The sequence below is a fragment of the Trichomycterus rosablanca genome, chromosome 27, assembly GCF_030014385.1.
Source record: "Trichomycterus rosablanca isolate fTriRos1 chromosome 27, fTriRos1.hap1, whole genome shotgun sequence".
In the NCBI taxonomy this organism is placed as follows: Eukaryota; Metazoa; Chordata; class Actinopteri; order Siluriformes; family Trichomycteridae; genus Trichomycterus; species Trichomycterus rosablanca.
The window spans coordinates 1,020,597-1,042,500 of NC_086014.1; the positions used below are offsets into that span (position 1 = coordinate 1,020,597).

Here is a 21,904-nt window from a genome sequence, read left to right on the forward strand (position 1 = left end):
TGTGGTTAGATCCATGTTTTAGTTCCTCAGTCCTGTTACCCTCACATATTCATCCTTCTGATAATAAACATGTGGAAATATTTTCATCAATCGAGTCCCATTCTGTACAGAAATGTTTATTATCTGTATCTACTGAAGGTCATGGGAGGAGCATTAGTAGGTTCCCCCTTTTCCCCCTGTATGATAATATTGTAGCTCTGACTGAGAAGATTCGTCTCCACGTTCATTCCTGTTACCTACATTTATTCTTAGTTCTAATTCATTTATTATAAAAATACATTTCTTGATAAATCACTAGACTGTCCTCAGCGTTCTCGTGCTTTAGCATGTTCTTCATGCTGCTATATTTCATGTATGTACTAATTCTAGGTTAAGAACTCAGTCCTGTTACTCATATATGGCTCGTCTTCCACGTAGAAACCTTGCAAAATGAAACAAAGGTGCCTGAGATGTGAGCCAAACACATTCTGTGTAGTTAAGTGTGTGTGTTACTAGAGTCAGTGTTGAACAAAGATAAAAAATGAGCGGCTCACACACGTTTGAATGACAGTCACAGTCATGACTTTGAAAAGTCCCTCAAAATCATTTATCACTGCATGCAGAACTCATTAGCGGGTTCAGGACTCATAATGAAAAGGTTTTAGTTTTTAATCAGCTGCAGTGCTTGTATCTACTGTCCACATAATGGCTGAGAATTATCATTTCTAATGATTTCTTAACGAGAGCCCACATGATTGGCACGAGACTCACGGTAAAACTTCCTTGTATGGCCTTTGGTGTCTTCTGATTGCGGTTCATTCTGCAGGTCCAGGTTCCTCGTCTGAAGTGTCCTTGATGCAGGAGCGCCCTTGCTTTGTTTTCTTTATGCTTATTTATGAGGATGAACTATTCAGAGAAACAAAAACAACAACATAAAAGGTTACACAAATAAACGAGCTTTTCCTTCCATGTTTAATGATTTTATTATAGACGATGAAAAACAACATACAGAAAAGCACAGTCTGTCTGGAAAACTTTGTTTAGACGCAGCTTAGTGCTTTAAATAAGCTCTGGAAATTAAAATTCTTTGAGACGCGCAATTATGTACAGTGAATATCCCCCTGATTAGCAGACAGGCCAAGAAGATTAGCGCTACAATTACATGAATGAACCTTTATCCAACAAACCTGCAAATAGCTTCAATTAGGTGAGCAAGCTCGCACCCAGAAGTCTACACAAAAGCAGCACATGTTCTCATTTTTAGCTTCATTCTTGTTCTGATGAGTATGAGAGTAAAAAGAACAGGCATCAGTTCTCTTAATAGTGCACAAAGAACATGCAAAACCCAGCAGTACATCCAGATCCGTGAGTACTGATGTAGAATTAGTGCCTGTTTTGCTGCTACAACAGCCTTCACTCCTCATTTCACTTTATTTCAGCTGGAGGAGCATTAGTGAGGTCAGGCTGTGATGTGAAGCGATACGGCCCAGCATCACTAATCATCACACGACTGTTTCTAGATGAAGTTTTAGTAGCATCGTCAGCTCTTTAGAAGGTCACTAAATGCTGTGGAAATAAACTTTAGTCCACAAATGCTCCTCAGGCATCCTGAAAACAGATTAATCTGTGAGATTGCCAAAAGATGAAGAGTAAATCATCAATCCGGTGAACAAAGCCAATTCATGAGGCTCCTGCTGAAGAGTTTATGTTCAGACGAGGCCGCCAAGGATAGACTCAAGTGTTCAGACTCAAGGAGATCCGATCCGATCCGATCCTATCCTATCCTATCCTAGCCTAGCCTAGCCTAGCCTAGCCTACCCTACCCTACCCTACCCTACCCTAATCCTAATCCTAATCCTAATCCTAATCCTAATCCTTATCCTATCCTATCCTATCCTATCCTATCCTATCCTATCCTATCCTATCCTATCCTATCCTATCCTATCCTATCCTATCCTATCCTATCCTATCCTATCCTATCCTATCCTATCCTATCCTATCCTATCCTATCCTATCCTATCCTATCCTATCCTATCCTATCCTATCCTATCCTATCCTATCCAGGGACAGTTCGATCCTTGGTGGTGAGAGTTGACCTGGTAAACAAATAATTTTTACGACGGTGTACCTTCACCGGTGCTGTTTTACGTGCTGGGCAGCTGTAAGTAAGGAAAAGCTAAACCCTCTGAGGTAATAAAGAGTATTTGTGAAGTATATTCTACTACAGCGACACTCATACGTAATTGATTCTGTAACCATATTACATAATCCGGATTGCTCACACTCTGGCCCACACACACTAGACACACACACACACACACACACACACACACACACACACACACACACACACACACACACACACACACACACACACACACACACACACACACACACACACATTTGCCAAGAGCTTTGTATGAAGCTCCAGTATCCTTTACAGTCTTTTGATTTTTTGTTCGAGTTAATACAAGCTAAACGATTAGCAGGCGTTTGCAAACAGAAAGTAGTTAACGACCATCCAATCCACCTGCGCCACTCAGTGCACAAAACAAGAACCGTTCCACCAGCCAGGAGTGTACCTGATCTGATTCAGGTATGAAGAGGACATAAGCTGGTGACCTGCTAACCAAAACAAACAGAGAAACCAAATTATTATTATTATCGTGGCTACTTGTATAATCATCGCTATTCTGATTGCATTTTTGGCATTTAGGAGATGCTTTTATCTAAAGTACTGTGACAGTGTACTGTCCAAGCAATTGAGGGGCCTTGGTCAAAGGCCCAGAAGTGGCAACCTGCGACCTTTTGATTATTAGTCCAGTACCTTAACCACTAGACTACAATTGCTTTATTCCCATTAATAAAAACAAATGCTATTAACACAGAGACACATCTGTGTGATCTTTTTGCTAGAACAACCACTCTTCTGGGTAAGCTGAAGTATTCTGCTCACGAGAAGTATGCCTGTGGGAATTTGTGCCCAAGAAAGCCTAGATTGATGTTGCAGTTCAATCCAGAGCTGTTCACTCAAGCAAGAATGAGTCTAGTGGAATCTGATACCAGTACACCTTTGGACTGTCTGAAGAGAAGGGATTCATCAGACCAGTCCGTCTTCAATAACAGTTTGGTCTCTTTGGCAATGCGTAAACTATGAGGAACCACCATCAGCCCAAAATGTAATAGATCCCTCACCCCTACATGCACCATTGTTATGAAATAGGAATTACCGATGGATGGTCTCAATGCTTTGACTCACTGGTGACTCAGGTAGGCATGACCTACTTGCAATATGAATGAAACAAATGATTGATTGATTACTTTACTGATCCCCGAAGGGAAATTGCAGTGTTATAAGATATAAAAATAATATATAATATAAAAGAATAAGACATCTAACACAGAACAAAAACTAAAGGGGTGGGTAAGCCTAAAAAGGTGCAGTTATAGACATTATGTGTGCAATTATAAATTGTGCAAATTGCAAATCAAGTAGCACCATTTGTAGTAGCACCATTTGTGAGGTTTATTGTCTTTCCTGGGTACTGCAGGTTCTGTGTCCTCCTCTTGCACCAGTGAGAGTCATTATAGGTTGCCACAGCTGTGGGCATGTTGTGACCACTTTTGACTTTCTGCTCTTTTAAAACTATTCTTTCTTTTTGACATTTTTGTCCAGGTGAAGTGATTTGTACTGTCTGTAAGAGCTCATATAATAATTAAATTCTGCCATTCCTTTATCTTAAACTCAAAGAGAAGCACATTTCATTAACTCGCTGTATTTCATTAGCGCGAGCAATCAGACAAATGCTCAGAACTCTAGAGACAGTGTGAAGTTTTAAAACACAAAGCGTAGTCTGTTCGCCTGAATGCTCGTTCCCTCGTCTCAGAACTGACATTTGATCTTTCAGATTAAAGGATAAAAGCGGCACTCGTGCTCCGTATGGTTCGAGGCCGATTCAGACGTGATAGTTGGTCTCCACCGCAGAAAAGCAATGAAGTGGACGGAGAGTGTCTGCACCTTGTTACAGCCGACAGTCCGTTCCCAGATGATCCTTATGAGACTTGACAAACACACCGATCTGCACCGATTCGCTCGTCCCTCTCTGGAGTAGACTGTAGCTGCAGCCTTTTGTCACTGACACTAAAACCATGTGCACCGTGGTTTCCAGCCACACTGAACGCATACATCTGCATTTATATTAAAACATAATCTTACATATTATATTATTCAGTTCATCAACAAATCAATAGTCTTATAAATGCAACATGAAGAAAAGCAGGGCAGAAAACCTTATGAGATGAAGCTTACGTTCACATTTCCACTGGTTGTAACCCTCACATCACCTAACTGGATATGCTGGTTGTCAGCAGGCCTTCATGGATGTACTGGTAGTTGCCATGGTTTCATTGGCTGAGCAGTGATGGTCTTCACATGCTGTCCGTCTGTGCAGAATTAATATAAAGCATTTAGCAACATAATTATACCCACAGACGTTTCTTAAAAAGCAAGTTTAGCAGCTCCAGTTAACCTGACTGCAAGTGTTTGGACTTGTGAGAGGAAACTGGAGCATCTGGAAAAAAAACCACGCAGATACAGGGAGAACATGCAAACTTCACACAGAAAGGACCCGGAGAATCGAAGGCGACAGCTTTGCCTACCCATAAATATAACTAACAGATTGTAATTATCATTTATAACACCATTACTAAACAATTATAAGATCCAACAAACTACTTTTAACAAGGACACTATGATTGCTAACCATTTTTATTTATGATTGTTTTATTATCGTTATAATAATTATTATGAACATTCCTCACCCATTCATTTAATCTAATCGCTCTCTTAAACCTAGGGCAATTTTAGTGAAACCAATCCACCTAGTGGAAAGTCTTGTACAGTGAGAGAAAACCGGATAATCAACATGCAAACAACATGCTTAACCCCACAGTAAACAGTTATAAAGATAATGTCTCCAGAACATCACATATTCACTTAAAGCTAAAGCAATATAAGCATAACTAATCCACCTTCTGGAATACCTTGCACATTGGAAGAAAACCGAAACCCAGGGTCCCAGGAAAAAAAAAAAACTTTACCCAAGGTTCACCCAAAATAAACCAAAAATTATTGCTCAAGTGGTATAAAAATATTACTTGTCACCATTTTTTAGAAAGCAGAACGACCCTCCCTCGGACCTGTGTATACCGACCCCCAGATTATTTCACGTGATGGGGTAAAATTGGGGGATTTCTTTAGCCCTTGTCCCACACCTCAGTCCCCGTGCTTATTAAAACCTCATTTCTGTACATGGTTTCTGACTCTCAATAAATCAGATGTTCGGTGTTAGACTGTGGGATGTGAGTTGGGTGATCGTGATGTTGGTGGGGGGATTAGTATCAGAGAGCGGCGGAACCAATCAGCGCTCAGTGCGCCTCGCTGCTCCGGTATAAAGTCCCGCTCTCACCGGCGCGCTTCACTTCTGTTCCTGCCGTTAATGAGCGTCCACACAGCGGGTCGGGTGAGGTGAGCATGCAGTCCCCGGTACTGGCGGTGGGTCTCAGTGTGGCTCTGCCCACTCCCGGGTCCCCAGCCGCGGTGCTGCTCTCTAACCTGTCCGCGCCCGACAGAGACAACAACGGCACCCTGGACCCGCTGGATCCGCGGCGGCGCGCACAGTCCTACGGTCAGTTCTCCCAGAGCGCGGCGGTGCTCGTGACCGCGCTCATGACGCTCATGGTTTTCGCCACCGTGCTCGGGAACGCGCTCGTTATTCTGGCCTTCGTGGTGGAGAAAAGTTTACGCACCCAGGGCAACTTTTTCTTCCTCAACCTGGCCATCGCGGACTTCCTGGTCGGTGAGTAAAATTTATAATAATTTATAATAATAATAGTAATAATAACCTCCTGGTAAAATTATTTCTACGTAAAGACCATAAAAGGCTTTTTACTTTCTAATAATGTTTCTTATTAAATACTAACAAAAAATGTTCAATCTGTCAACACAATATAATCACAATATTAAACAGAAATTAGCCTAAACCCCCCCATATACATCAACATGTTAATAAACTTAAAGGCATTTATATATTGTAATGTTCTTGTATGCATCCACGAAGACACACACCCTGAAACAGACTAGTGTTCAGTCCACCTTCTGCATGTTCTAAAGAGATGGAAGGAAACAGAAGTACCTCAAACACGCAGGCACAGGCAGAAAATGCAAAATAATAATAAAAGTGAAAAGCTTTCTTACAGCAAGTAAAAAGACATACACAAGAACACAAACAATCTAAATAATCAATACATTAGAATATACCTTAGTGTTAAATTAAACACCGTATTTATTTATTTAATTAGCGCGGAGCCACGAAGACAAACACCCTGAAACAGACAAGTGTTCAGTCCACCTTCTGCATGTTTTTAAAAGATGGAAGGAAATCGAACTACCTAAAACACACAAGGCACAGGCAAAAATAACACAGAATAAATCACTGTTAACTCAGTTATAGATTTGTCTGTGGAGGTATTTTCTCATCTAAAGCTCCAGGTTTGTGGTTATAAGAACTGCATGCCCAATTGCATTTTATCACTTTACCAGCAGATGCTGCCAGACCAAAAAAATACAGAATCATGAAAGTATCTAAAGCCATCAGAGTAAAGCAATGCTGTTCCCCCTCAATTTTGCTCCAAATCTGGTCGTATCCAAATACCCGGTTTGTATTTCACCTCTACCAGTGCTGACCTACTACTCCTGACCGAAGAGAGCCATAACTAAGATGCCCCGTGTAACACATGTTCATTAGGCAACCACTTCTTTTCACCTGCATAAAGCGGGTTCATATGGAGATCTGTATGGTGCACGGAGTCATGGCGATTCCCATTATTCCCCGTCTTTCATTCGGTCAGCAGAGGTCGTATCTGCAGCAGTTATAAGAACACATTTTTAATCCATTTCCAAACAAATATGCTTCTGTTAATATGCACTATATGACCAAAATGCTTTCAATGCTTTGTAGTTCTAAATGATTTATTTTATACACCAGTTAGAAATGGGTGTTGCTGAAACACCTGAACTTCATAATAAGAAGGAATATCCACACATTTTTTATCATAAAATGTAAAGAAAGTATGGTAAAGAATCGAGATGTGTGTAGTGATTAGATCCGTGATGTGTACGTCTGCAGGTGGTTTCTGTATCCCGGTGTACATTCCCTATGTGCTGACGGGTGAATGGAGGCTTGGCAGGGGTCTGTGTAAACTCTGGTTGGTGGTGGACTACATGCTCTGCACAGCCTCCGTCTTCAACATCGTGCTCATCAGCTTCGACCGTTTTCTGTCCGTCACAAGAGCGGTAAGTGAGCTGATGCGGCATCTATTTATGCCTTTAGCTGCACATCGTTTAAATTACTGTGTGGAATTCCAGGTGGAAAATAGAACACAGAACAGTTCTGTGCCATGCTCCAAGAACATTTATCTAGCTTAAACATCTTGAGCTTTTGAGCTCAAATCTCAACTGTGCTGTCCACTGGCCAGGCGACCATACAGACATGATTGGCTGTGTCTGAGGAGGATATAGTAAAAGGGGTTTCCTCATTGCTGCTGCCATTGCAGCTCTCCATGGTTAGAGTCTGAAACAGCAGAGGAGGTTTTAAGTGGGGATTTGGATAAGACTAGATTAGGAAGAAAAGTGCAAAAACAGAATTAAGTGAAGATGCACATGCCAGGTTTCTTCTCGCTTCCAGGTAGATACCCAGGTTACCCTACCTAGGGTGAGACTCAGCTGGGGAGGGGACTGGGGAACTCTTTTTCATGGGGCTCAAGTTCATGTGGTTTTTGTTCCAGGTGAGCTACCGATGTCAGAAGGGCGTGACACGTGAAGCGGTGTTAAAGATGCTGTGTGTCTGGCTGGCTGCTTTCCTGCTGTACGGTCCGGCCATCATTAGCTGGGAGCACATTGCTGGCAAGAGCGTGGTGCCTCACGGTGAGTGCTATGCCGAGTTCTACTTCAACTGGTACTTCCTGATGACCGCCTCCACTGTCGAATTCTTCACCCCCTTCATCAGCGTCACTTACTTTAACCTCAGCATCTACATTAACATCCGCAACCGGTGTGTGCTTAGGGAGGAACGATCTACCTGCGTGAACATCAGGAACAGCAGGGCCGGGGACGCCAAGCCGTTCTGTGCAGGTGACGTCCAGCGTGTGTTTTTCGTCCGGCCGGCCGAACCCAGCCACGTCGAGGAGCACATGCATTCCAGATCTCCTTGTTGTCGCTTATCGAACGGAACCATCTCAGGAACCGAGTCGGAGAACCCCGGACGGACTTTAAAACGGAGAATAAGTGCAATACAAGACCTTCCTCCTCTGCAGGTTGGAGACATGGTCGTGAACGAGACGCCCTTCGACGGCGCCGGAGATCCATCGCACAGAAATCCAGCGGATGTTTCATCGAGTCTAGCCAGCCGCTTTCGACTCTCCAGGGACAAAAAGGTGGCCAAGTCTCTTGCTGTGATCGTGTGCGTGTTCGGTTTGTGCTGGGCGCCGTATACCCTCCTCATGATCATCCGGGCCGCGTGTCACGGCCAGTGCGTGCAGCACTATCTGTACGAGATCTCGTTCTGGCTCCTGTGGATTAATTCCTCCATCAATCCCGTTCTTTATCCTCTCTGCCACACCAGCTTCAGGAGGGCTTTCAGTAAACTGCTGTGTCCGAGCAAAATTAAAATCCAGCCCCAGTACATGGACCAAAAGTACTGATGCGTCTAGAAACACAAGGGCTTATTTGTTCTGCCATGGACTGAGACTCGTGCAGACAATGTTTGTGTCAGTATGTTTAGTTTCGTTCGACTGCTGGATTTGTACAAACTGTAGTACTGAATGAAGTGAACCTGTATTCATGTCCATCCTGTTTTTTTTGTGCACCTAAAACATGTTTTTGTAACCTTTTACACTGTAGTTTGTTCCTTGATATTTCTAAATGTTTGGCATTATGTAGTTTATCAAATTACACCGATGAAGAACAACCAACAAGACAACAGACCATAACCAACAGACTATAATAAACTGATGCAACAGTGGACACAGATGCGATTCTTTAGGGCTATGTGTATATATCACAAATAAACAACAAACATACTTGGAGAATATGTTCTCACTTTCAAATGGATAGAAGATTAGAATGGGACTTTTAACTGGTCAGAAGTACAAGCACGAGTGAAATCCGTTTTAAAATCTGTTTTGTTGCATGAAAGTAAAACCCTCATGAGCGGTTTCCTAATTTATTAGATAGTGATTCCATTTTTGTTCAACCCCCTATATACAACGAAGAGTCACCAGCACATCACAAAGAGCAGCACAGTTGCCATGGCAACAGACACCCACGCAGCATCCATACCCAGAAATGTATGAGTCAAACAATTCAAGGTTACACGGTCACCCGTCATAAAGACTTTCAGATCCGGCAACTCGTATGCGAAGGCCAAGAGGATCGTTTATTCAGCGTGGTCGAGTAGCCAGCAGCTTAACTCTTAGGATTTTAAGACTCTCTAAAAATGTACATGCTTTGATGCTCTGAAAGGTTATTTGCACCTCAAAGAGATCTTGTTAAACATCGGCCAATCACAGCTTGAAGAGATTCTATCAGGAATCGATGCTGAGTTCAATACTTCTAGAAGTTCTTCTAGAGACTTCAGGGACTTCATGAATTTCTAGGGCGCCAAAGCAAACAAGCTCTCAGATGCTTTAAACTTTGTTTTAAACAGTGTGGGGATAAATGGGTACCTTGATAAAGTGCAGGACTAATGATCTAAAAGTCGACTGACAAGCGATGTTGGAAACATGAACGGAGACTTTATACTTGAATTATGAATTGATCTAAATAAAATTAATACATGCAAATGCAAAAAAACAAGCCTGTTTTTTATACCCCATCAAATGCAGCTACTGATTAGGTGGTTAGATGTGACTTAACTGCTCTGGTTTCTTCAGAAGGTATGAAGACACGTTAAGGAAATCTGGCCCTGTACATGAAACACAAATCACACTCATCTGAAAAGAAGACATGTGTTCATCAGAACTGTTAAACAATAAACATTATAAAAAACAAAACTACATTTAATCCAACTGGCCGGACTGTATCACTCAATTTAAACACTGAATAACCAGTAAACAGGAATTAAACCTGAAGAAACGATTCTAAAGTGTTTAAACCAGCAGCATTTTGCACATGGATTTCAGAAAGTCGTCATTTACATCTTCATCACACAGCACAATCATACAGGCCTGAAATACAAAAACCAGACAAATACGAGTGAGGATTTAAGGGAATCGGGGGTCATAAAGCCATCATTAATCATGGGTTACTCTTTAAATGTTAACCAGGGTTAAGAGGAGAGAAACGTGCAGCCACCACCGGATCACAGCGGCTGTCCTCCAGCACCGACTGCATTATTCACAGATCCACGACCCCATTAACCTTTACACCCTCCAATCAACCGCACACGGATTCTGTACAGGTGCAATCAGTGAAAGTGCAAAATGTTAAACAAGTGCTACAATTTCAGATTTATATATAACAACAAGAAAAAAAAAACAGTCTGTAGGGAAAGAAAACATGAGATATCCAGAAGTAGGCTCCCACCTGAGTTGGCTCCCATGTGGCTCAGTTATGCTCTACTTTTCTGGGGAAGCTTTAGACAAGATTCAGAATCATTGTGGGAATTTAAGGCTGTTCAGTCAGTAAGCATTTCTGATAACTAGTGACAGGACAGTTTCCTTCAGGATTTTTAACACATACTGAAGGGGGTGGGTGGCTTCTTTAAACACTGTGAAAGGACCCTGTTTAGCAGCCCAAAGTGCCTGTGCAGAAGTAAAGTAGCAAAAAAGAAGGGTTGAGTGACTGTGCCTGCATAGAAGGGGGCGCAATCAAGATCCTCAGCAGCGGAAGGCTGATTGGCTACGCTAATGCATAAGAAAATGCATAAATAAACAGAAAAAACAAACAAACATGACATGAATAATGTGACACAGACTTGTGGGATTAATAATTTGTTTATTTGTGCAAATGTCATGAAATCAATGATACTTCTGATACTTTTTTTTCTGTTACGACTGATTTACAATAAGATTATACATACAATAAAAGAGGGAAACAATGAGGTCGAAAAGGAAACGATGCTCGGGGCTTAGAGACACTGTGAGCCACGGACACTTGTTCCATCCGCGCACGTCTGCGTGAGCCTGCACTCTGTGGAAAAGCCAACGCATCAGCGTCTGAACTTATTTCATCATTTTAGTCCAGCATATGGTCGACAAAACCAAACAAAGAAACCCCACAGAGACGAGGAAATAAATCCAGAGAATGCAGAGAATTAGGGAGCAAAATGTTGCACTAATGGTTGCAGTCTTCTTAAACACCTAAATCACGCCGCATGGGACGGATACAGAACGAACGTGTCGCGTCGTAATGAGCCTCCGCAGTGATGCATGAAGCAAACAGAAAGCTTTTATTTCTCCAGTGTGATCCGCAGCCCGTCTATGTGCCCCTATCTTTTTTTTATGACTGCCTGATGAGAACAGAAAATGCACGTCTACACTGCATACTCGCAACGGCAAACTAAACACATGGTAAAGATCATCGAGAGAGAGAGAGAGAGAGAGAGAGAGAGAGAGGGAGGGAGAGAGAGAGAGAGAGAGAGAGAGCGGGAGAGAGAGAACTGAATAACTACAGATCGAGAAAAACACAAAGATGGCAGGTGAGGTTAGTTGGAATTTCTTTACCTGGAAACCCTGGAGCAATGACCAGGCGGATATACGTACTCTATCTCCCTACTGGTGTATACACAAAGAGACGTAGGTAGGAATGAGTGTGTGGCCCCTACAGCACTAGGCCCTCGTACGCTGGACCTTCGGACTCGGGCGACTCTCTCTGCAGACGCAGGTGTTCCAGTGTGTTGTGGAAGTGTTTGTTGATCTGCTCGGTCTCCTCGCTGGCCTCCAGGTTGGGCAGATCCTCTCGGATCTTCTGGATGAGCTGGTTCAGGACCTGAACGGTCACCTGTGGTGGAGATAAACAATCGCACGCTGCTTAGATAAATACCGGGAGTAGGACGGGACCTACAGAAAAGCTGTTACTCCTAACATGGTGCTGTCATAAGCTGCTGGAGCTGTCACAGCCAAGCCATTAAGCAGCAGGCCACTTAAGCTTACAGAACTGGACCTGATGGTTCTTAACGATAGTCTGTCCTTGGTTGCTGACTACACAACAGAGTTCCATACTCAATAACTGTTCACCTAGACCTTAATCGAATGGGAACAGCCACACGCATCGAAGCACAAATTAAATGGTTGTTAGGTGGTAGAGCAGTGAGTGAACAGCCTTTAGAATGATGAATTTTGCTTTAACATTAGAGCTATAACCTTGGTTTAATTCATCAATACATGCGTTTTGAGGGGAATAAGGTGCAGATCCAGGGTTCCAGCTCCACGTGTATCTGTGTTTATCTGGATTCTCCTCCCTGTTTCACTTTTAAACTTGTGTTACAGCTCCAGCTTCTGAGAAACGGTGAGAATCAGAATCAGCTTCTCCCAGAGTCTAAATAAAGCTTAACGTGGTTTAATGTAGTAAAAGAAGGAGACAGGAGCACTAAACTTCTCTTCATTATTACTGCTCATAAGTTCCTCCACTAATCACGTTCCTCACTCGCTTTTTACTACAATAAGTCACGTTAAGCGTTGGTCAAACAGCCGAGTCGCTTTTACTGCCTCATATCAAACAGTTCATCTCATTGGAGGAGCTTTGAAAAGGTCAGTGGTGCTACATTCCAAAGAAAACAACAGTACAGCCGGCGCTTGATCGTGACCGCAAACTTATATAACACCTTCAGAATGACCTGGAACATCAGCTGTGAGCCTGAACATCAACATAAACATTAATGGGTAGTAAATTCTCACAGTTGTGTTTTGATGAAGAGCTTTTCCATAAAAGTGGATTCTTGGATTTGGAATGAGATGAGACATTCTTCTGGACATGTGGTGTGTGTGGTATCTTGATGAGTTAGAGCTGTAACTAAGCCTTGGTTTCCTTTAGTCTGTAATCTAACACTCTAGGAATCAGTCATCAGAGTGTGGCGGTGCTGGTCAGGTCTGAGAAGGACCATCATGCACTACTTATTACCCTCAGAATCCCCTTATTACATGTGTGCACCGCAGGTGTGCGATTTATCTGATCTTTCATTACAGCCACACTGATGTAGAACTCAGGGTCGAGCACCAGTACGCTGTTCCTATATGTAATTTAATCACAGAGCTAGAATTCGTGTACACACACACACACACGCACACACACACACACACGCACACACGCACCTCTGCTCTTTCATCTCGGTGCATTACTGCTCCTCAGCGTTTCTGATACGACCTGCTTCATATTATCAGTGTGTGTTCCTCAGCCTTTATTATCATCATCACGTTATAAGAAAAGCATACTGGCATAACGGTGATATCACAGAAAATGCAATTAAAAATGTAATTTAATTTTAGTGCAAAGTATTGATGTGTAAATGCTGAGTTTATGTTTTGGGTTTTATTAACCAGATTTAGTATGCGGGGTCAGTCACTGAAAGATCTGACCTTCGACGGCTCTGAAATGTGCTAGCACCCAGACCAGCCTCGGAAATCGTGTATCGCCCTGACATAAAAAAGAGGCCGGAGGACACAAGTCAACTGTGTCTGTTGGACAACCCGGCCAGGTTGGTAGCACTGCTAGGGATTCGAACCCTAAATCCTTGCGAGCACCATAAGAAATGTTAAAGAGAAGAAATGTACTGGTATAAAAGAGGATCGAAAGTGTGTGTGTGTGTGTGTGTGTGTGTGTGTGTATGAGTCCGGGTTTAAATTACATGGGAGCGAACTGGGCTGGTGCTCGACGCTGAGCTACGGCAGTGTGGTTGTAATGAGAGTCAGACTGAAGGGAGGTACACCTGAGGAGCAAACAAGCAACACGGATTTGAGGGAAAAAATCCATTTACTGGAATGGAACAAGGTGAAGAAAAAGCAAAAGGTAATTTTCCCCTCAAGAGCAGCTGCTCCTGCTGTGAGAGTTCATTCGCGTGAAGTACAAGACGAGGAAAATACGGAGCGAACGAAAAACAGGAGAGCGGACGCGGTCCTCAGATCGATAAATGACTGTTTATCATTAAGCTGCGTGATAATTACAGCTGTATTGTAAATCTGATCAGATTATTTGGTTAAATTCATTATAATCAGCTCTAGTATTAGTAAACTTAGCTGAAGTCAATTCATCTCCAGGTCTGCCTTCATTTAATCACGAGCTTCCCGTTCATGACGTTCGCTCGTCTCTCTGTCTGCAGAAAGTGCTAAATTTTATTTACACTGATTAAAACATTAAGATACTAATTAATATGACATGAGAGCAGTCGTATTAGAGCGCTGATTAAAGGATTTATTCATGCGAGTAAATTCGGGCTTACAAAGAATGTCAATTCATCTGTTCATTTTCTATCACTAATGACTTTATCCCCCATCAGCCCGGTGGTGGGTCTGGTACCGGCCGGAGACAAAAGGTACAAGTGATGCTTTAGTAAGTGTGTAAGATTCTGGATGTCCAGAACTGGAGTTGTCCACCCACGGTCTAGAATTGGGGGAGTTAGTGCTTCAGGATCTAATTCTAAAAGACGAGTGTTCCCTATAAGTCCCCTATAACTAATTAAACTGTGCTGAACACCCCTAAAAGACATGGTGAGCATTTAGACTTCAGGTTCCACCCAGGTAATGTCCTGATTATTCAACTTGTATGTGTAAATAAGTGTAAATAAGTGTAAATAATCAAAGCACAGTTCCTACGCTCCTACGATTTGATAAATATTTATTTAGCAGACTGTAAAAACAATGAATAGAATAAAAACAGAGCTAAAAGAAAAGACTTCAGGTGACTGAGATATGATGAGAACGTACCGCATCATTCTCACGCTCGTAGAAGCAGACGTATCGGTTGAGGATCTCGATGAAGAGCTGAACTTGTAGAGACGGATCCATGCACTGGTTGGCGATCTTCAGGGCCTTCTTGAGGCATTCCATCACGCGCTTCCCATCACGGATCTGCCAACACACACACACACACACACACACACAATTTTTAGTGATAAACATTTCAGTCTAGTCAGAGCACATTACTCAGAAGATCGATTGCTGGAAGCCCTAATCAGGTTTAGCACTGAGTAAGTCTCACAGTGGGACTTGATGCTGGCTTTATGCCCCTAAATCTGTTGTTAGGGGCAACGGCATCATCTCTATAGATGCAACTGTGTCGTGCAGTGAGTCAAAGCAAACAAGTCTTGGTCGGGGCATTATGGCTACATAACACTGTTTTAAACCGTTACATCACAGGATGCCATAATGTTTTACATGAACATACAGCTGAAGAATTATGGTCTTCAACTGGTGTGTTAGGAGACAGAAAAACTAAAGCAACAAGCAACGAGTTTTCCTCAGTGTGCATCTTAATGCCTTAATGTGTGGACGGTGCTTTTCACACTGTACTATCCTGATTACTGTCATTCACTCAAATTATGATTTATTTTTGCTCAGACTGGACAAAAGTGTTAAAATCACCTCTTTGATAATGACCGTAATTGTCGGTGCGCCAGCGCATTTAAATATAGCAAATGTCCAGGACGGATCAGTGTGAAGTGTTAGCATGACTGTCCTTCCTGAATATTAGGAACGCAAATGAGGCGTAGCAATACGATCCCTTCAGCGGGAGCAGATTAATCTGATCTGATATCCCTCACACAAACAACATCAGGCAGATCCGTCCCGCTGGATTAAACCTGACAGTAGATTAAATTAACCTGATAAGAAATTAAAATCAACAGAACGTTTCTGGCGGTGATCTCCATGGTAAACACAGTGATGAGGGGCGCACGGTGGCGCTGGGGTATGACGTGCTAGCCCACCACCGCTAGGGTCCTGAGCTCTGAATCCCATGCAGGGTGGGTCGACCGGGCTGCACCATCGCTGTACGGTTGCGACCTTTGATGTCTGTACACGGTACAGCTCTGCTACTGGCAGATGAAAAGGTGTGACCTGCGTCTGTGTGCGTGTTGGACGGGGCTCGTGATAACCTCAGCTCTCCTCGGCCAAAGCAAGGGTGGCACAAGTGGCAGGAGAAGACTGTTAATGATTTCAATTAAAAAATGTAAATGATTCGAGATCTTCCAAAGCAAAGCCTGAGAGATTAGAGCGTTATTAGGAGAATTACTTGTGGTGGAGGAGATTTATGCTTTAATCTTTTGACCCTTTCTTCTGTAAAAAAAAAAAGAAAGCAAATGTGGATGTGACATGAAATGTTTTGTGATCCATTAGGTCAAGAAATGAGTTGAACAAAACCAAAAGCAATTGGCATTAGTGTGAAGTTGGTTCCTCTTTGCTGCCATCATGGTCTCAGCTGCTCTGGGGAGGCTTTTCTCTAGATTTTGGCACTGACGTTGTGTTCCGATCCACTCTAGAGAACACCCTTGATTAAATGGCTTGTCGGAAGGTTGGCTTCCAGTGACAGTGACATCTTCAGAATGATCTCTTCTATTATTCCTTATGGAAATTGTGTGTGTGTGATGTTTTTTATTAGCATTCTTTTTCTTTTCGGGATTTTTGTCCCCTTGTGAATCCGCACAGCCCCCAGTCTGATCAAGGACAGCCGGATCACCACATGCCACCTCCAACACGTATAGAGATTCTTCTAATATCCCTCAGTTCCTTATACCTCTTACTGTCTCTCATCTCTTTGTACCGTCTAGTGGTCCACACCTCTAGTCCCCTATTTACTTGTCTTAGTTCTTTTTGCCTTCTAGCAGTTCCAAAGCTTCCTTCACCGTTTACTGTTCTATTCACATTTTACCCGTCTTTAGCTCATATTTTACCTTCTGCTTTCTCTCAGGTCTCTAACAACTAAACATTAAATGTTGTTTTAAATGTGTAGTCATGTTCCAGAGTAACAACAGAAAGTGTTTCTAGCACTGCAGGTACGATTGTGTGTGTACTGATCCTAAATACTGCAGTAATGTAGGAGTTTAATATTATTTATATTTTTATAAAGTAATTTTAATGTGAGAGACAGCGGTGTGTAGGATCTTAGGCACTCACTAAGCTTTGGGTTTTGGTTCGATTGTACTTTCAATTTCCAAATAAGAACAATGTATGTACCTAAGAGTTCTTTGTGATGAATTATTATTCATTTTTTCAGCTACTCCTGTATTTAAGGTCCTTATTTCGCAGTTTTTACACCTGATACCCTTCCTGATGCGCCCCCTTATTTTATTCAGACCTGTGACCTGCACTGAGAGTGCACTGACTCTGTTCAGCCTCCATCCCTAAATAACCTAAGAGGGACAGTGTTCTCTGTGATGGATAGGTTACTAAAATGTTGTAAACAGGGCAAGGTAAGTGCGCTCACACACACACACACACACATCACAATTACCTCCTCGCCGTTCTTGTCTGTGTTGCGCCCGGACCAGAAGAGGTGGGCACAGATGCTGACGGCACGGCACTGATCGGGCTTTTTCAGCAGTTTGGAGGCAGCAAGGGCACACTGGGTGCGCAGGGGCTCGTGGTTCTCCTCACTGAAGCAGCGCATCCGCTCGAATGTTCCGATGATGAGTGTGATGGCTGCCAGCTGGGCCTTGGAGTCACTGATCTCGTCCTCGTACAGAGAGAACGCCTAAAATAAGGACAGACATTATGGTGGAAATGGAGCTCACGTATATCACGTATATCACTTATAGACAGGAATATAATGAGGAACAAGGATGGAGGAGAGAGAGAAGGAGTCAATGACTTTCCATTACGATATTAAGGAGACTGATGTGGCAGTTTAATGAGACAAGATTTAGGTAACAGTCCCTGGGTAACAGATAGGAAGGCTCAAGTAATCAGAAGCTGAGACAGTTCCAAAAAAATGTGTGCTGACATTGCCTGGTGGCCAATTAATAAATGTAATGAAAGTAAAATTTTATAAAAAAAATTTATAAAATACACATGGTTCAATTTTTTCTCCCTTATTCTATTTCAGTTTAGTCAACACCAATTCCCTGCTTTACAATCTTGCTAGAAAAGCCTCCACCTGTCTTTATCTGTCTAATAGTTAAGTCAGATTTACTTAAATAGTGCTTATTACAATAGACATCATCTCAAAGCAACTTTACAGAATTCAGGACCGACAGACCAAGAACCCCTGGTCTACAATCAAGAGAGAACTGCACAGAGATGTTCCAGCTCCAGCTTCTTTCCCTTTCTACTGGCCTTTAACAGTAAATGCTACAAAAAAAGGAACTACTTCCCAGAAGTCCTACACATTTCTCATGTTTCTGTATTTCTGACTGGACTAGTAATCAGAAGGTTGCCGGTTCAAGTCCCACCACTGCTAAGCTGCCACTGTTGGGTCCCTGAGCAAAGCCTTAACTCTTAAATACTCGATTTGCAAGTCACTTTGGATATACTGCTGCTAAATGCTGCAAATGTAAATAAATGTAAATTCATTAGAAAAATGTTTAGAACAAGACAGAAATCAGAGCTCTGTGAAGTCCACTGGAGTTCATCACAACATCAAGGTGAATCTCGCTTTGTTCACGGGGGCACAGCAGTGCAAATCTGTGCACGGATTAAGCGGCACAGCCAGCACAAACACAAAAACCATTTTACCTGGGACATGAACTCGTAGGCCACGGTTTCGTGGTTCTCGTAGCCGATCTCCCCGGCTGCCAGAGCCCCCTGGAGAAAGAGTCGTAGGGGTAGCTCGGCCAGCTCAGCCTTTATGAGCGCACTGATGGTCTGGTGGGCGAAAGAGAAGATCTTCTGACACTTCTTCTCCCACTTGTCATCCTGCAGGCGAGAGAACAAAGAGAAATGTAGTGCCACATACCAGCCAGCTGCCCTGTTTTAATCCCTTCTAACGTCCTTCACAGTACAAGTGATGAATCACGTTCAAGGGATCCAAACTCCTACTGAACAATACGACTCAAGGTTGGCACGTTTTAATCACGACAAATCGAAGACATTAAAGAAAATGAACCTCTCAAACCACTTTCCCCAATTTAAGCTATTTCTGACTTGCCTCATACAGCGCTCTGTTCCGGTCTCTGCCTTTGGAGTGTTTTATTCTTGCTGAAACTTGGTCATTTTGTTTGAGGTTAAAACACACCCTCTTGATTCAGTAATGGTACTTAAAAATACCTGCTGTCTCCTGAGGCAGATGCCAGAGGTGAGGATGGAGGAAAGAATGCACATTCACAGCTGGATTGGGGCTTAAAAGCTGCAGCATTTCAGCTTTAACCTTCTGGAGTGGAACTGTAATTTCAGTGTTTATCACATGTATGATCGTTATGTTTTAATTGTTATTACCAGGCTACTTGGTAAGAAGATGAGCTGGTGCTCGCATGGTGATTTAAGCTATAAAAACTGTTCTCAGTAAATGTAAAAACCTAGTTCACGTTTGCTGGTTAGACGGATTGCTATTTAATAACAAAACAGAAAACAGTTCTAGTATATATAACATCTTTAATTGAGGTGCATTTTTCTTCATTTCTAAATAAATTATTATACAGTTTGAATTGAAGATCAGCTGTTTGGTCCATGCAGCAGTAAAAGTGTGTCCAGATTTATTTACCTCAGCTCAGATGATAAACATAAACACACACACACACACACTCTCTCTCTCTCACACACACACACACACACACACACACACACACACACACACACACACACACACACACACACATTAGGTCCAATCTGTAAAAGATCACAGCCCCTAAGTACCAGTCTGTACGCATTAAGGAGCACAGTGTCCCAGACCGATGTACACACATCACAGACGCTTCTTTATTTTTATAGTTTGTGTTATATGAGCTTTACTTCGGAACAGAGCTGCTTTTTTTGATGTGTGGTGCATTAACGGATTTTAGGCTGCAGGGAAACAAAGCCGGTAATGCAACATGTACACATCGTACACACATCCGAGAGCTGAATGAACTAGACCCCACATTAAGAAACAAGCTTAGTTTAGCGCTAGCCTGCAGATTTGTCCACCTGCAAAACAAGCGGGACGTACCGAGGAAGCGTTGTCTTTGTAGCGGAAAGCCAGCTGATAGGCGGCGAACACCAGCGGGGGCAGCGTGTAGCGGATCCTCTGATTACCCCCGGCTCCGAAGTGCTTCCTGGCTGTGTTTAAAATCTGTAAAAGGCAAAACTGAAGATGAGCACGTGGGGCGCGTTGATGATTAATCTCTATTAAGCAGCGTGACGTCCTCAGCTTTCATCTGCAGCTTCACAATGTTCCACATTCGTTAGGACTAATTAGGACGATTCTGGGGTTTCTGTTGTCAAACAGGTCAAATGATTGGTTTAGAGAGAGCTGTCAGTACAGCCCCGCTTAGAAAAAAGGAAACGCAGGAAAGGTTACTTGTCACTTGCTGAGTGTGGGGGAGGAATTCTGTGGAAACTCACACGATGCATTGATCTATTAATATTCAGACGGTAATATCCTCCTAGTTCACGAATAAAAGTCTGATTAACTGCACGTTATGCCATTTTTATTCTCTGGAACATTTTCACAATCTGTCACTTAACTTTAGAAAATGAACTGCATTTTTTTTTTTTTAGTAAAATCACAATCCTGAAAAACTTGAATTTATTTGAACTATACTGGGATATATATATATATATATATATATATATATATATATATATATATATATATATATAGGGGATATTTCAAAATGAGTATGAAACGATAAAAAAAAAAGAAGCATTTGATTTTTTTTTTTTAATTAAACAAGAACATCAGAAAAGCAAAGCACAAGTCAAAGAAAGTTGTTCGATTATACAAATGAGATGCGAACTCAATTATCGCGATTGAGTAGCAAGTGACATATTGGTGTGGGTGAACAGAAGCATGTCGGACTGGACGAGAGGGTGTATGGTCACCCAAGACTGCCAAAACACACTGACAGCAGTGGGGCATGGACAGGATCAGATTGTCCAGCAGTTCTTGTGGGATCCTCGCCTTTTTTATAGTGCATTTTCACCAATTAAATAAAAGTTGGTTTGCATAATCGAACAAATTTCTTTGACTTTTCGTTTGCTTTTCTGATGTTCTTGTTTAAAAAAAAAAAAAATCAAATGCTTCTTTTTTTTTATCGTTTCATATTCATTTTGAAATATCCCCTAATTTTTGTGAGCAGTGTATTTCCTCCTCTGTCTTGTTACTCTGGTGAGCCTTTGGGTAATAACTCACTGGTGGATTGAGTAGCTGGCCGAGTTGCACCGGAGCGCTCGTTTGTTCCTTCTCGAGTGTGTTTGTTTGTTTATTAGGATTTTAACGTCATGTTTTACATTTTGGTTACATTCATGACAGGGACGGTAGTTACTCATTACACAAGGTTATATCGAACACAGTCATGGACAATTTAGTTTCTCCAATTTACCTCACTTGCACGTCTTTGTATGTCCAGTAAAGCCATGCAGACACGAGGAGAACATGCAAACTCACACAGAAGGACCCGGATCGCCCCACCTGGGGATCAAACCCGGGACCTTCTTGCTGTGAGGCGACAGTGCTACCCACTAAGCCACCGTGCCGCCCTCTCGAGTGTGTACAGTGTGCCTTCGGTGTTCCTTGATGATTGTGTGGAGTGCAGGGTTTCTCCTCCGGTGGTGATCATTACCTGTAATTACTATTTTAAGGTCCATTTAAGGTACAAACCAGGTACTGCTGGTCAGGATCCTCCGAGTGCAGCAGGTGGATGAAGCGGCCAACTAAACTCTGCTCCTCTGCAAAATCCTCTGGGTCGGGATCCTCCGCAGGCTGATCGGGTTGATCTTGGATGAGTGTGGAGACCAGATTTAG

General features: G+C 42.5%; 2 protein-coding genes across 7 annotated transcripts in view; one reads left to right on the top strand and one right to left on the bottom strand.

Moving 5' to 3' along the window:
• vps35 (VPS35 retromer complex component) overlaps positions 1–21,904 on the bottom strand; it is a 54,294-nt gene that overhangs the window by 3,752 nt on the left and 28,638 nt on the right. For 3 of the 6 annotated variants that reach the window (XM_062989957.1, XM_062989956.1, XM_062989958.1), the window contains 6 exons: positions 21,761–21,904; positions 20,108–20,230; positions 18,700–18,879; positions 17,480–17,719; positions 14,956–15,099; positions 11,013–12,037 (listed from right to left, as the gene is read on the bottom strand). The exon at positions 21,761–21,904 is cut by the window's right edge and continues 12 nt beyond it. In XM_062989957.1, coding sequence (XP_062846027.1) covers positions 11,858–12,037; positions 14,956–15,099; positions 17,480–17,719; positions 18,700–18,879; positions 20,108–20,230; positions 21,761–21,904 — 1,011 coding nt within the window. In that variant the 3' untranslated portion in view covers positions 11,013–11,857. Of the gene's footprint in view, positions 1–577; positions 886–1,166; positions 1,257–11,012; positions 12,038–14,955; positions 15,100–17,479; positions 17,720–18,699; positions 18,880–20,107; positions 20,231–21,760 lie in introns of those variants that run through there. The other 3 variants (XR_010007823.1, XR_010007822.1, XR_010007824.1) reach the window with 3 other exon arrangements.
• hrh3 (histamine receptor H3) lies at positions 5,513–9,126 on the top strand. Its single transcript, XM_062989612.1, has 3 exons — positions 5,513–5,837; positions 7,167–7,333; positions 7,825–9,126. Exons 1-3 carry the CDS (start codon positions 5,513–5,515, stop codon positions 8,737–8,739), a joined length of 1,407 nt encoding a protein of 468 aa, XP_062845682.1. The 3' UTR covers positions 8,740–9,126.